Below are 15,049 nucleotides of genomic sequence, written 5' to 3' on the forward strand. Positions count from 1 at the left end.
TCGGCCTTTTACTGTTCACATACACATAAAACTTGCTGTTCAAACGCTTACAGATGGAAGTTTTGCAAAGGACTTCTTAAAATGAAGAAGTATTGTTCGATCAGCTTGGCAGCTGTCCGCATGAGAGCAGCATCTATAAGTATTTTCCTTGGTTTTGAAGAACTGCGCGAGAAAGTGCTGTTGCCCAGTTGAAGGCGGATCGGCGTGACGAGCCCGGATATGGCCTGCATCAGCTGCGATTGTGCACAAAAGACGAAGCAACGCCCACCTTCACGACAACTACGCAAGTGCGGACGGTTTTAACAGGAGCGGTGCAACGAGGTTTCAACACAGTTCGGCAGTGGTGCGCACGAGAGCAGCATCTGTAAGTATTTTCTTAGCTTTTGCAGGTAGGCGGTGTTCTTGAAAAATCCCATTTACTTGTACTTTAGAGCTATGCGCTGCTGCTGAACGAGTTGCCATTTGTTTTGTTCACATAGTTATTACAGTTGCCTTGCTGTTGGTCTACTGTTGGTTTTCCATTGTAATGACCAAAGAAGTGCGCGATATGACTAAGGCGTTTGAAGATTTTAAGCATGAGCTTAGGTTAGAAATCAGAGGCTTAAAAGAAAAATTTGAGGGCATTGGTGAAATCACGAAGCCGTCAGAAGAAGTACTGAAAGAAAATGGAGAGCTTTGACCTAAAATATGAAACTGACAAACTAGAAGAGTTGGAACAGTATCAGCATTCCAACAATGTTGAGATTAAGGGCGTTTCACTCAAGGGTGAACTAGTAGCTATCATCAAACAAATTGGTGTAGTCATACAGGAGGAAGTAACGGAAACTGACATTAATGTTTGTCACCGTGTGCCGACTGCTCGGCATGACGAATCAAATATAATGTTCCAGTTCATCTGTAGAACAAAAAGAAATGATTTTCCTAGTAAAGCAAAGAAATTAAAACTGGATGCAAAGTCACTTGGCTTCCACTCCACCTTTAGAGTTTTTGTGAGTGAGCACCTAACCAGCTTTGGCAAGCAGTTACTCGGTACCACGGTGCAAAAAAAAGGAGGAACTACGATGGAAATTCGTGTGGACAGCGGGAGGCAAAGTGTTTGCGAGAAAAAATTACGACTCTCCGGTGTTGAAAGCATCATGCATTAGTGATATTGAGAAGATGAACCATTCAATGTAGTGTGTGTGTACGTGTAGACCACCCCGTAGATAATAGACCTTCCTGAAGTGTGTAGCTATTACGATATCGTCAATTTTAACAAAACTGTTTCAGGTACTTCTAAACACTTGAAAATCTTGCACGTAAACACGCATAGAATTAAAAATAAAGAAACACAACTCAGTGACTTGTATGCTTCGATCACCCATAGCTTTGATATTTTGATGTACATGGAAACTTGGCTAACAGAAACCGAAAAACCCCCCCCATTTTCATAACTACATGTACAATGGTCTGGTGTGTTCAATTGGCCGGAGGGGGGGGGGGGGGGGCATATCAATTTATGTTAAAAGGTCAATAAATTATGAAATTATGTCTGAGTTTTCAGTAACAAATAATAACAACGAGTGTTGGTACTCTTGGAGAAGTTAATAGTTGTTGTTATGTATCGACCACCAATGGGTAACAAATTAGACTTCTTTGACTATTAGGAGCATGTGCTTTCTTTTCTATGTCGATTTACCATGCCTTTTGTAATAATGGGAGATGTCAAAATATGTTATCTGGGGACACTGCTGCTAAAAAGTTTGCTGAAATCATTCACTCCTACGCGTGCACTAATCTTATTACAGAAGCCACAAGATTAACAGAAAAAAGCGGTACGTTACTTGACATATGTGTAACAAACATTCATTCTTGAGACTGTATTGCTGGACTGCTAACAGTGGACTTAAGCAACCACCTACCAGGCTTTTGACTACTGCCAAACACGCAGGTCAAACGCAAAACCACCGTGGAAGCCTTATCTCACAGCATCAGTGGCGCAGGCTAGGAAGTTTTCCGCACACATACTCAGTCATTAGATTGGGAATGTGTGTTTGAACAAAGAAGTTAGTTGAAGTTAAGCGCTTGTGTTGTGTGTTCTTTGTAATAGTGGCTGCACTTCCTAGCAAGATGAACAAAGAAACCCCAATGCAACATACGAGGTATTCTTTGAGTAATTCAAAGCATGTTATAATCAAGCGTTTTCTATGACTTGCAAAATCAGAAGCACAAACGGGCAAGGAAGCCGTGAATTGACGGAAAACTACTTAAAATGATTAAGGCGAAAAATAAATTGTACCACACATTTATTCAGACAAGGAACTTGGAAGTGTTGTCAGAGTTTAAACAATACCGTAACAGGCTGACTACCAAGTTAAAGCGAGCGAAAAAATTATATTGTGAAAAGCTGTTTATAAAAATAAAAATGACTCTAGAAAGGTGTGGAATGAAGTAAAAATGTAATGCAAGAGAGACAGCCACCACCGCTTTGTCTTCAGACTAATGCAGGCACCTTACCTGATAGTGAAGCAGCGAATAGGATGAATGAGTATTTCGTGACCAGTTCCGAATACAAAAACAATAGCAATACAGTTTCTCGTATTATATTAAAAGAATACAGTCTTACAAACTCTCTGTCCCTATCTGCAGTGACATCAGATGAAGTAATACAATTGATAAATGAGATTAAGAATAATGTAGCAGGTGCTTTTGACGAGATAAATGTCACTCCATTAAAATATGCTGCTGATATTGTAGGTCCAGTCATTGTGCATATAATAATCAGAATGTTACAGACTGGCATTTTTTCAGGCCGCCTAAAAGTAGCGAAAGTATGCCCTGTCTTTGGCATACTCTCGATGGGAATAAAGGGCAAATAACTAATTGCAGGCCAATATCCGTCCTTCCTGTTCTATCGAAAGTGTTTGAAAATGCAATAAATATCTGTTTGTATAAGTTCTTCACCAAGTATAATGTGATCAATGAGGCTCAATATGGTTTTCAAAAAAATAAATCTTGTTAAGCAGCTTTGCTAAATGTTTAACATGAACTAATTAAAAATATTGAACATAAACTGTACTAACTCGGTTTCTTCATAGATTTTAGGAAGGCATTTGATTCTGTATGCGACAAAGTACTAACGTGTAAACTTAGCAAATACGGTGCATGTGGTGTATTTTTGAATTATTGAAAGACTACAGTCGAATCTCGATTATTCAAACTCGAAGGGGTCCGAAAATTTGTTCGAATTAAAAGAAGTTTGAATGAATGAAGGCTAAATAAACGGAGGGCGCATTGAGCTAACACACGAGGAGGGAGTTTCAGAAGACTTAAATTTATTCATAAATCACAGGACATCCATATTAATTGAAGAAATCGGTGATGCGCGTCTGCACACGCTTGCCTTGCAGCAAGTCAATCAATTTCGCACGCAACTTGCAAAGTATTTCTACTTTGGCTTCAGCATTCTCCTGGCAAGAGAAGTTGCCCAAGGAAATGTCCAGCGCCGACACTTTCTAAAAACGACGACAACAAGGACTGCGTAACGGAGCCTCTCCGCTACGCAGCCCCAGCATGGCCAGCATGTGACGAGAAAGGAGGAGCGTCTCCACGCAGAGAGAAGCAGATCGGCATTTGAAAAAAAACTAACACTCCACAACAGCTTTTTCTTTGCTCTCTTCGCGCACGTCGTTGAAAGGAAAAGAATTACGTGGCAGGGACGGAAAAGGGGGAAGCGTGGCACCGGTGCGCGAGTCCCCCCCCCCCCCTCAAGGCACCAAGCCGTGCTCCCGCAATGGGCAAAGGCTGCGAACGATGGTGACTTTTTTCTTACCTTCAACCACACATTCATTCAACCCAGCGACAGCTTTCTTTCTTTTTTTTTTTTTTTTCCTGTCCCTCTTCGCGCGCAGCGTTGGAAGAAGAAGGGTCTTTACGTGGCAGAGACGGGAAAGGGAGAAGCGTGACACGGGTGCGTCGCAGATGGGCATTTGAGAGAGAGCAAACATTCCACCGCAGCCTTTCCTTCTCATTTCCTTCGCGGGCAGCGTTGAAATGTCGCAGGTGCCGCCACGGGATCGGGCAGGGTGCTGAGAGCATTTTTGGAGCGCGGTATGTTCTAATTAATTGTCGCAAGTGCTTGGGGGTTCGAATTACCGGGCGTTTTCACCCATGGGAATACACATAGCTTTTACAGGACCTCATCATGAGTTCGAATTAACCGGAAGTTCAAACTATTAACCAGAAGTTCAATAAATAAGATTCGACTGTACTTATCACACCGCTATCAATATGTTTGTATAAACAACAGCACATCTTACGCAAATATAATAAGAAGAGTACCACATGGGTTGATACATGGCCCTCTGTTATTGATAATTTATATAAATTACCTGTGTGATATTCCACATTCACCCAAGCTAATAATGTATGCAGATGACATTAACATATTTTTCATTGGTACATCCATTCTAGCGCTTGAATGCCAGATTAATGATTACCTCTATCAGCTGTAGGGTTATTTTAGTTGCAACTAAACGTTAGCAAAACGAAATACATAGTATGTGCCCCGCCTAATAAGCCGCGTAGCTACAGTCCGACTGTTTTATTTGAGGGCAGCGAGATAGAGCAGGTCAACAGCCAGAAGTTTCTAGGCATATGGTTTACCGAAGGCTTGACATGCAATACACATGTAAATAAATTAACGATAGAACTTAGTAGAACCGTAGGAGTCTTATACAAGCTCGGTGCAGTTCTGCCAAAATGGCTACACATAGAATTATATTATGCACTTTTCTATTCTAAAATGACATACGCTATCTCAGTATGCGTAACTACCACACGGACAAACTATAAAAATTACTAGTTCTCCAGAAAAGAGTCTTATGAGCGTTTGAGCGATACCACGGCATTATCAGAGACCTGAAAACTAAACCACTCTTTCAAAATATGAAATGTTAAAGGTAACACAGCCATATTACTTCAGACTTTTAAAATGCGTCAAACAAAATAAGCCCCAATGTCTTCAGAACACACCTGGAAGTACTAATTACCACATTCCTTAGTAATGCCACAAAATCCCAACACTTAGGACAAATTATGGCAAACAACACGTTCAATACCAAATAACTACAATGTTAAATCGCCTACAAGGTCTTCTAGATCCCAATTACACACCTTCTAACATCATTATCAAAACTATGCTGATGCACCATGATATTGAGTATGCTATCTAAAGTTTGTTTGATTTCTAATATCTTGTCTAATATCTTGTCTTTCTATATGTTTGATTTCTAATATTTTGTAATGTACTACAAGGATCTCATTTTGTATTTTAATGTTGTGCTGTTGTATTTTCAGGTTTGCTGAAATGTTGCTTTGTGATGAATTTCTTTTGTGTTTATTTCACACAGCATAGTAAGACTATGGTAATGTTTATTGTATTTTTATACAATAATATATTCAAAATATTTGTTAGATGTTCAGATGCTCAGTGGCCTGTGTGCCAAACTGTATTTAGGAGCAGAGGCCCTTTGCCAGGGGCTGTATAGCCTTTAGTCTCTGCACCTGCTCCTGTATGTTTTTTTTTCAAGGCAAATAAATATTCAATTTAATGTCTGAAAAAAAAAAAAACACATCTATTGCATCTCCATGAGAAATTGCTCAGACGCACATGTGACACAAGCAGCGCTACCCATCATGTAGGGTCGCATCATGACCACTCCCTAAACTAAGGCGGACTGACGGCTCCGGTTGAGGAGCAGGTGTTTGCACTGGCATTGAATGAATTAAAGGAGGCGTTGCTCCAGCATCCAAGCAAGCAGAAACGAATAGCGCATGCCGCCTTACAAAATGCTGCCATGCAAATCATGCCATGTCACTCCTATTCTGGAAAGTAGAGACATAGAAGTCCAGGCAAGTGAATGATGAGAAACATTTCCCGAGGTGGCTTAAAATTACCTCGGCCTTTTACTGTTCACATATTCATAAAACTTGCTGTTCAAATGCTTAGAGATGGAAGTTTTGTGAAGGACTTCTTAAAATGAAGAACTGTTCTTCGATCAATGGCAATGTCTCAGAGATTCCTTAGGAATCCAGGGGGCACACATTAGAAACTGTGATAAGCTTAATTGTGAAATGCAGCGACAAACACATTCTTGAACAATTTTTTCACAGAGAAAAATAATGCAGTGCAGTATGATGCCCAGAAAAACGTTGCTGTGCGCAAAGCAACCAAATTAAAGAAAAGTTAGGTGCGTGTGGTGTAGTGACATTTTGATTAGGGTGTGCAGCTTGTATATTTAGGTTCACGGCAATACATTAAACTTTATACGAAGAGAACTTGTTTCACATGCTTTTCATATGTGTCAAGGCAACAAAAAAAAACTGACTAAACGTAACAAAATGCGTATATGATTGTACGTAAGAATGGTATGATTTTCAATTGTGCACTTGAAAGTATGACCAAACAATGCTCAATTTTTCCCAAAGCCAGCCAATTCCTTTAACAATTGCTGTCGTAAATTTACCAAATTATTCAGTCTTAGTAAGCACTTACACAAAATTCTAGCTTTGGTTGAAATATTCGCCCACTGTGCACACTCCCAACACTATAAATAGGAGAAAATGTTGGCAGCTCGCAAAACCATAGAGCAAGTAGTGATTGCAAGTACCGTGATGTTACAGTTGGAGTGGAGAGACCTTGAGCTAGTTTAAGTCGTGTTGCGCCTCAGCCATGTTATACGATGGCAGGGCCAACAGCAGCCCAAAACATGTAATGACGTCAGCTTAGAATGCACACCTTTTGGTGCAGGTTTTTGCACAGCAGCTTTTGAGCTGAAAGTGCCACTGCGATCTAGATTCACAATCGCCAACCGTTCAGTGTTCATATGCCAAAATAGCAGGACCCACATCAGCATTCACAACCACACAATTAAAAAGAAAAAATATTTTGCACGAACTTTCCAAGATGAGGCAAGGAAGCATGAAAATTTCTCTACACACCCTTCTGAAAAAGCACCTGAAGTTCTTCACCCACAATGAGCCCTTCTACGGAGCCATCCCTGCACAGCACCACAAGGCCAAGCAGTTGCCAGAGGCCCTCTGCAACGGAATAAAAAGAGACACACTTCATGAGTGGAAGCCGGGTTTACAAACAGAAAGGCATGCATTTTAAATGACAAACAACACTGCTTAAAAGCTTATTTTTAGACACAACATGAGCGGAGATAAGTATAGTCCCAGCGGAAAAACATTAGCTCAAGTGACTGTCCAAACTAGTAAAATTGTGAAATGGGGCACTGTTGTTCCCAAGCACGCAAAGAGTGAGATTGCCAAGCCCAATCTATTTTCTAAAGCAGGTATGGCTTGCAGCGAGCGACCAATCTTAACCATAAATCTTGAAAGCCATCATATGACTCTCTCTTCCACCAAGCAATGCACCAACAGAGTTGCACATGTGAGCCCACTGGTTTATGCCAGGCACCCCTGCTTTGGAAAACAAAATGTGCCTGGCACTCTCCCTATCAGCCCGCCTCAAACTCAAACTGTACTATAAAACGTTTACATACTGCAACCTATTTTTGGTACTGAAAATATGTCACTAGTTTTCACACTAAGAAATTTAGAGTATTCCAAGTGGAGTATCGATAATATCTCAGCAGTATTTTGAATCAACGAAAAGCCAATCCAGTGGAGAATCAATGACATACAATGATATGCTTTACTAATAACTTTAAGCAACCTTAACCCTCTGAAGGGATACTGAATGAAGTTTTTGTTGCTGAGACCTTCAGCCAAACTGAAAGAATGAATGCTGAAATATGCCGACACAACCTTCAGGACGCAGGGTAGAGTGAAATTTTCAAAAATATATTGAAGAATGGTTTTTTGCTTGTTTATAATGATAGACCTTTCTTATCAATACTCAGCGCCCCTCACAATTTTAAGTGGTTTCACTAAGCCAAAATAACCAGGTTTTCAAGAACGACTGACGTGTAGCCAAGTCCTGTTTTTGGAGATGATATGCAACCTGAGCTTTCTGCCTTCGGTGAATTTTTAAAAATATATATTGGTTGTTTCTATTGGCACAGCAGTTTTTTTTAAAGTATCCTGGCTACTTAAAAGCACATGGTACAGTTTTTTTCTGTACATGTGTAGTACAGTCCAGCCTGCTTATAACGAACCTGATCCTGACGCGGCATTCGTTCGCTGTACTTCGAAGTTCATACTAAATGAAACACAGCTTCAAAAAAGTTACGAGTGAAAACTCAAAACTTTTTTGCCCAGAAATGTCCGTGATACACGTGTTTCGAAGAGTAGAAGCGATAAGGGCAGTCTCGAGTTTATTTCAAACAGCAGCATGCTCTTCGCCGAGGCCCGTGGCATGAGCTGACGATAGTTATAGCGCGAGAACAAAACGACAACACAGAGACAAGAAGGACACGAAAGACACGAGCGCTGACTTCCAACTGAGTTTATTGCGCAGAGCATGAAAATATATAGAGAACACAGTAACCATTTGACAAAAACCATATGGCACAAAAAGCAGAACATGAGTAAGAGAAAAACAAAAACAAAAAACAATAGCACAGGAAAACGGCAAAGGAAAATCTAAAATGAAACAAAACAGAAAAGTAAAGTTAATATAACTACTTGCGCGCACCGAAACTTTCGAGGAACCTGAGTTTTTTCTTGGACAGAGCCACGGAGGGCTTGCTAATACAAAGCACCTGTTCGCGTGCCATCTGCGCGGCCTCGACAATGACTCGGGTGCGCTCATCTCTGTGCTTGTACAGCGTCGCTGTGCCCTTGAAAAGGGGCACACAATTGCCCTCAGTGCAGTGCTGAGCAAGAAAACCATCTTTCCCGAGTGGACACGAAAGACACGAGTTGTTCTCGCAATCCGCTTGCATCAAAAACGATCTTGCCGTGTACTTCCTTTACAATGCCCTAATCCATGCACGGTTCCACAGTGTCGGCATCATCATCGGCCATAATGACACTATCCCAATAGATTTTCCACCCGCTCTCCATGTCGCAGGTGACAACACGCTGCCACAAATCGCCGCCGCAGTGGTCCTGTTTGGAAGCTTCAGGCTCGGCATCGGGCCCAACGTCGACGAAGTCGGCCTCGCGAAAACAGTTTCGTACGCATGTAGACGTCACCGCCATCCACGAAATATTCACCATCTCCACAGCTGAATAACGGGATGCCCGAAGCAGCAAGTTGGCTGCCAGGTGGTCAACAGCTATCAGCAAGCGCTCCGTAACGCCGCACCTAATGCGCAAATTACGCCCAAGCCAAGCGGTCACACTTTGGCGTTTTGTTGAGCGGCAGAAAAAAGCGTGCAAGGCCTCCCGTCCACCATCCTGAACACACATGCACACTGAGAGCAAGCAAGACGCGCACACGCGACACACATGCCAAAACGCGCGGTCAGAAAACAAAACTTCTGAATTCAAGCCAGCGTAGCTGGCATCGCGGAACTGTGGAGACGAGCAAGGAGTTGCGATAGAGTGAAGAGAGGGGAGGATATGGCGGTTTTGAAAACCAAAACGCGGGAAAGAGGCAGGTCGGGTAACTTGCTTGAAAGGCCCGCGAAACGCACTACTCGCCCGTAGAAAAACTTGAAAGAGGACCTGCGCGCACAGAGGTGTAAGCACGGCCGCCTGGATCAGGGCGCGTGGCGGTGTTCAAAGAATCAGCGGCCATGATCAAAGAATGGTTTTGTTGCACCGGCGAGTTTGCATGGCCTCACCGACTTTGATATTTCGCGATTCGTTCCACGTAAATTAACAGCTAATTTTACGCTTCCGCACGCATGTGGAGGGCATGTTGAGCCAAGTGCAAAGTGAGCGAGAACAGGGCCTAAACACGAAAAGAATCCCTAATTATCAGAGTGGGTGGAGTAGCGTACGCACGTGCACTAGAACGATACGATAAGACGCAGACCATCGGATACAGACGATGTTGGCAAATGGTCAGGTCACTCCAGGCTGGCGACACCAACGACAGTACCAGTGATTAAAAACACGGGAGATGGCTGACCGGTCTCCGAAAGGTCCGTGGCAGTGTGAAAACACAGGCCGTGTCTGGCGATGCGGGTTGTTCAGAGTAGCGCGAGGACAAAGGACGGAGGATTGGATAACAAAAAGCGGTCGGGGAGAGCGGCAACTAGAGAGGCGCGGAGGCAGGGTCGGCGTTTAACAATAAGAATCTATGGGCACTTCGCCGATGCCTGATCGTTGGTCGAAAGTGGTTTCCCTAGAAGTCGGCAGAGCGCTGAATTCGTTCGTTGTAACCGATCGGCGGTGCTCGGAGAAGTTTGTTGTTAGTGCGATTTTGTGTCATTGAAACAATGTATATTTTCAAGGTCACGCGGATATTGTTAGTTTTAAGCGAAAGTTCGTCTTAAATGGGGCCATTATATGTGAGCTCGACTGTATTTACCATGTCCATTTGCCGTGAGTACGTGAGAAGTGCAAGGAGACATGATTCTGTGCATTTACTTTAAGTTCAGCTGCACCTTCATTATGGGTAGAAGTGCATCTCAGCATTTTGAAACAGCTCAGGGAGCAGGAATAGTGCTGTTTTGTAGCAGCTTTAAAGGGCCACAAAGTCTGTTTTGGAGCCATGCAAATAAGTTTTGGAGCAGATGTGTAGGTGCAAACATCGCTGTTACTGTTTAAGTGAAGCTTTTTATTTCTGGGGTACATAAAATTCCAGTGGTATTTACTAAACATTCATTATTGTTGAATCAACCAGACTGGCCAAAAATTAAATCACAGGGTGTTTTTATAGAATATACAGATTTTATTTTGTGACAGTCACACTCCATTCATTTTCGTAAACGTACTCTATGTGTAGGCAAAATACATTGCTGCTTTTGAAATGTTGCTGATGAGGCTAACAAAAACTTGTTACATTACCTTCCTTTAATGATTGACTAAAGGACACTTTTTGTATTAGAAAGTTGTACAGTGTGCCAAATTGTGGCACACCCATTTTTTTGTGAGACTGCAGGCAATTTGGCAGTCTTGTGCAACATGTTGAGCTAGTGAAGACGCTGATTTCGTTGTGTTGTTCCTAGGCACGCGCGGGCACCACGACTGTATTGATGCCATAACTCTTGTTTAATATAGTTGATTTCGCCATATAGTCACCTTGTTTACGTCGCCGAGCCCTCACATTTGGCACAGTTGTCGACGAACCATGCCAAGAAAACTAGAGCCACTCATCCATTTCGAGTGAGTTTGTGCTTTGTACCAGCTGCCTGCATCGCTGCCGTTGCCTGCCCTAAGCCTTCTTCGAGCCTGCCCACCCGTCCATCGACTGCAATGCCGCATGTAAACTGGAATGCAGCCACTGCGGAAGATCTCCATTGGTTCATGATAGCCTTTATACGTCATAAACTTTTGCACCATAAGCTGGAGACGACTGGTTTGAAGGAAGACGTGATTGAACACTTACTTCATGACATCGCCCACAATTGTCAACCGTTTGGTGGGCCTGACTGGACAGCTGAGCAGTCGGCTTCAAATATGCAAGTGCTCATTGACCTACTACAGCAGTTCTTGATATTGTCATAACAACCAACAGTTCCAGTTTAAGTCACCATGTAGCCCGATCTTTCGGCTTCGCTGCCATACAAAATCTGCCAATTCTGCCGCATCAAATGCCACTTCGTAGCAATTTGCCGTAAACAGTAGGCGTCGGTACAGGAGGTTAGGCCCATACAAGACTCAGACTCCTGCGCTCCCACAGTCCTGTCCATGAACCTTACGCCGAATAGCCCGAAGGACCTTCGTATCCCTGCGGTCGTTGGCGAACAAGTCCACATGTCTCTTCTGGTGGATACAGGCATCATTGGCAATGATGAAAAAGGTCTACGACATGCATTTCGCTTCTAAGCATAGACTGCTCCAGACATTCATTCAACTACAAAACTTTTCGAGGCACCGCCTACCAGTCCTCGGATATTTCCACAAAGACTTGCAGCATTGTGAGGAGTGCGCCTCCATTGCTTTCTACGTCACAGCACACGGCACTTCATTGCTTCTCTTGCAAAACGATAATTCCACTACCCTAGATGAGGGTCTCCCTTGTAACCACTGTAGTCGATAAGCAAGCGGTTGAGGCAGCTACTGCTTCCGATAAAACATTGCAACGAGTCATTTACTATGTAGCTCAAGGATGGTCCCGGAAAAAAAAACTTGACAATGCGCTAATGGCCTACTTCCACGTAGAGCTGTGCAGCGGTGCAGTGCTCGTTCTAGCTCACGCCGTTCACGCCACCGCGGAAGTTCCAAGAGAGGCCACGCTGCCGCTGCCGCAAAATAATTTGCGGCGCGCCACCGTTTGTCTTATTTTTACCCGAGAGGAAAATCTGAGCATAGAATATTTCACTTCACCTTCTTTTTTGCAGCTTTAAAATTTTTGAGGGCAGCATTTGCAGTTTTTTTTTATTGGTTTCTAGTTATCTGCATGCATGCCCTGCCTATATAACTGTCCTAAAACAGCTTGTCAAGATACACAGTTCAGTTTGTTTGGTGCCTTCGGGACGCCTGAACAGTGGTTCATGTGACATCATTAGGGCACATACTCTAGAATGGTCCATGAGAAATATCAGTTGTAAATTGTTTTTTACCCTGCTTTGCCATGCCTTCACTATCCACCACCACCGTTCTTCCTCGCGTCTCACAAGATTATCACGTGCTATGAACTTGTGATCTCACTGAATTTTGTGTTTTCGATTGGGCAAGTGAAAATAAAAAGCGTGTAGCCGGAATGTTTGAAATCCTGATAGACTCGACGCTTATCACTCACACTGCACACATGCTTTAGGAAACATAAATGTAGAACAGCCTGTAAGAATTGCAGTAAAGACAGTGTAGCGCAAAGTAATTGAGAACGAAACCAATAGGGAAGGCTACACAATATTCATTCTCCCAACGGAAAAATTCCTTACAGTGACGAGAACGCAGCTCTCCATAACAAAGGCCAGCCCGCATTGGCAGTTTTTGTATATTTTTTGATTGCGAGAAAAATTGCGAGATCAGATTTAAAAGAGATAGCTGCAGCTTAAGTTCGTTATGGGACAGCAAGCTCCTATCGCACGGAGTAAAATGTGAAGTCTTTGAAGGGTTTTCTCACCCTAATACTCTTGAGGTTGCCAGGTCGCCTCAAACTTAGCGTGTTTTTCTCAAAGACCTCAGTTCAAAACTGTTTTGCACTTTCTTAATGTTGATGACACTTCCGTACCGGACACTTTATCTTTTGAAGAATTTGAATGTTGTAGCAAATCTTGCAATTTACATGCGCTCTTTCTCAAGTTTTGTGATAATTTCTATCACAGTATATACCACAAAAATATATTAAATGCCCAATACACTCATGCAACCATAAAAATATAATCCATCGCATTCGTCGCATAAGGTGCTTATGCAAGAACCGTCATTCTAAGTGCAATGATTCTGAGTTAATACATTGAAAAGTAAATAGAAGCTAAAATCAAAAGGCTAATAACAGGGGTTGCCACTGACATTTCAATGAAGTGCACCAAATAACGAGCGAAAAGTCACCTTTTTTTTTTTCAAATATCGCCAAAAAAGTCGGCACTCAACAAACGTTGTGGGCCTAGTAATAAATATTGCTAATTATGTATAGCCCCCAGTAATACAGTAACATCCATAATCCAGATTTATACGGACGTTTTTCAACCGAAGTCTAATCAACCAATTCACCATGAGAAGGCCCACTGGACTTCAATTCAGCCTTAGATTCCCATCACCAGCTTTACCATGGGAACACTGAGAAAGGGCACGGATGCACCAGCGGCGTCTATGAAGGTTAGCACCTAACAAAAGTTTGTGATTGTTTGAGTGTATCGAATACAGGGCGATACAATCGCTACAACAAGAGAGAGATGGCGTGCGTAGCCTTCCTCCCGCTTTAAACAATCCTATCGCAGTGGAATGATGTGTCAAATAATTGAACAACTTAAATACAAAGCAAGAGAAATAAATTCGAAAACAGTTCAAAGGACTGTGTAACTGCAGCGATGCCCGCACCAAGCTATCTGTGCAGTAATGCTTATGCTATAGACATTCGCCTCAATGCAGTTTCTGAAGGTTGTCCAAAGAAATTGATTTCATGGCCGGCCCGAAAAGCATGTGTACAATTGTAAGCTCTACATTCGAAATCAGGGAGTAGTACCATATTGAAGAAGTCGACAAGCTATTGAGGATAGTTGGAGCTGTGGTCGGAATACGTGGTCTAACCATCAACAGCCACTTGAGAAGTGAAAGTTAAAGAAGCCTAAAACATTTAAAGCACCTAAACTTATATCACTACTTTGATGCCTGTGAAGCACTCTGTTTACGTAAATTTTGCTAGAAGGCTGCGGGCGAACTCATCACGTCAGTGCCTCAAGAATATACAGTGAAATCTCGGTGTAGATCGAACCCCACATTAACAAACTTTTCAGATTAACGAACTTTTAGAAAATCTCGTGCCGACTGCTAATAGTTCCAATGTAAAATTGTTTCACTACAACGTACTTCAAAATACCGAACTCTTTAGAATAACGAGCGTTAATTTAGTTCTGCCTTATATTAACAATGTCTCAGTACTGTAGACCCTCAGTAAACAGAAATCTGTTCAACAGAAATACTGTTTGAACGAAACTATTGCTTCTGCAATGCTTGGTTTTGGGCTTGTATTCTGCACTAATGTTCACTTCTCAGTAAACGCAACTCCTGTTAAATGAAACATATTTTTCCGGTCCCTTCAGGTTCCGTTTACTGAGAGTCTATTGTACTATGAACTTATGTTCTGAAATCCGTAACAACCACCGAAGCGGTACACAAGCAGACGACAAAGCGAACGGACGCCTTGCTTCTCGGAAGACGCGCGATGGTGCAGAGGGAAAAAAACGAAAGAGTGACTTTTATTTCTTTCATTTTGTTGAAATGCCGCCGCTGCAGGTTTACAAGCACTGAGGGGAGGGGTGACGGCAACACGGGAGGGAAAGGTCAGCGAGGCAGAGTGAGAGTTGCAGAGCAGCAAGCA

At 42.6% G+C, this 15,049-nt stretch overlaps 1 protein-coding gene across 15 annotated transcripts in view; it reads right to left on the reverse strand.

The window, feature by feature from the left end:
- LOC119160784 (uncharacterized) overlaps window positions 1-15,049 on the reverse strand; it is a 708,235-nt gene that overhangs the window by 222,999 nt on the left and 470,187 nt on the right. For all 15 annotated transcript variants that reach the window (XR_012887742.1, XR_012887741.1, XR_012887743.1 and 12 more), the window contains one exon: window positions 6,982-7,080. Coding sequence is in view for 12 of the 15 variants with exons in the window: in XM_075880899.1 (XP_075737014.1) it covers window positions 6,982-7,080 (99 nt within the window). In the remaining 3 variants the exon portion in view is untranslated. The remainder of the gene's footprint in view (window positions 1-6,981; window positions 7,081-15,049) is intronic.

The sequence above is a fragment of the Rhipicephalus microplus genome, chromosome X (genome assembly GCF_043290135.1).
Source record: "Rhipicephalus microplus isolate Deutch F79 chromosome X, USDA_Rmic, whole genome shotgun sequence".
Lineage (NCBI taxonomy): Eukaryota > Metazoa > Arthropoda > Arachnida > Ixodida > Ixodidae > Rhipicephalus > Rhipicephalus microplus.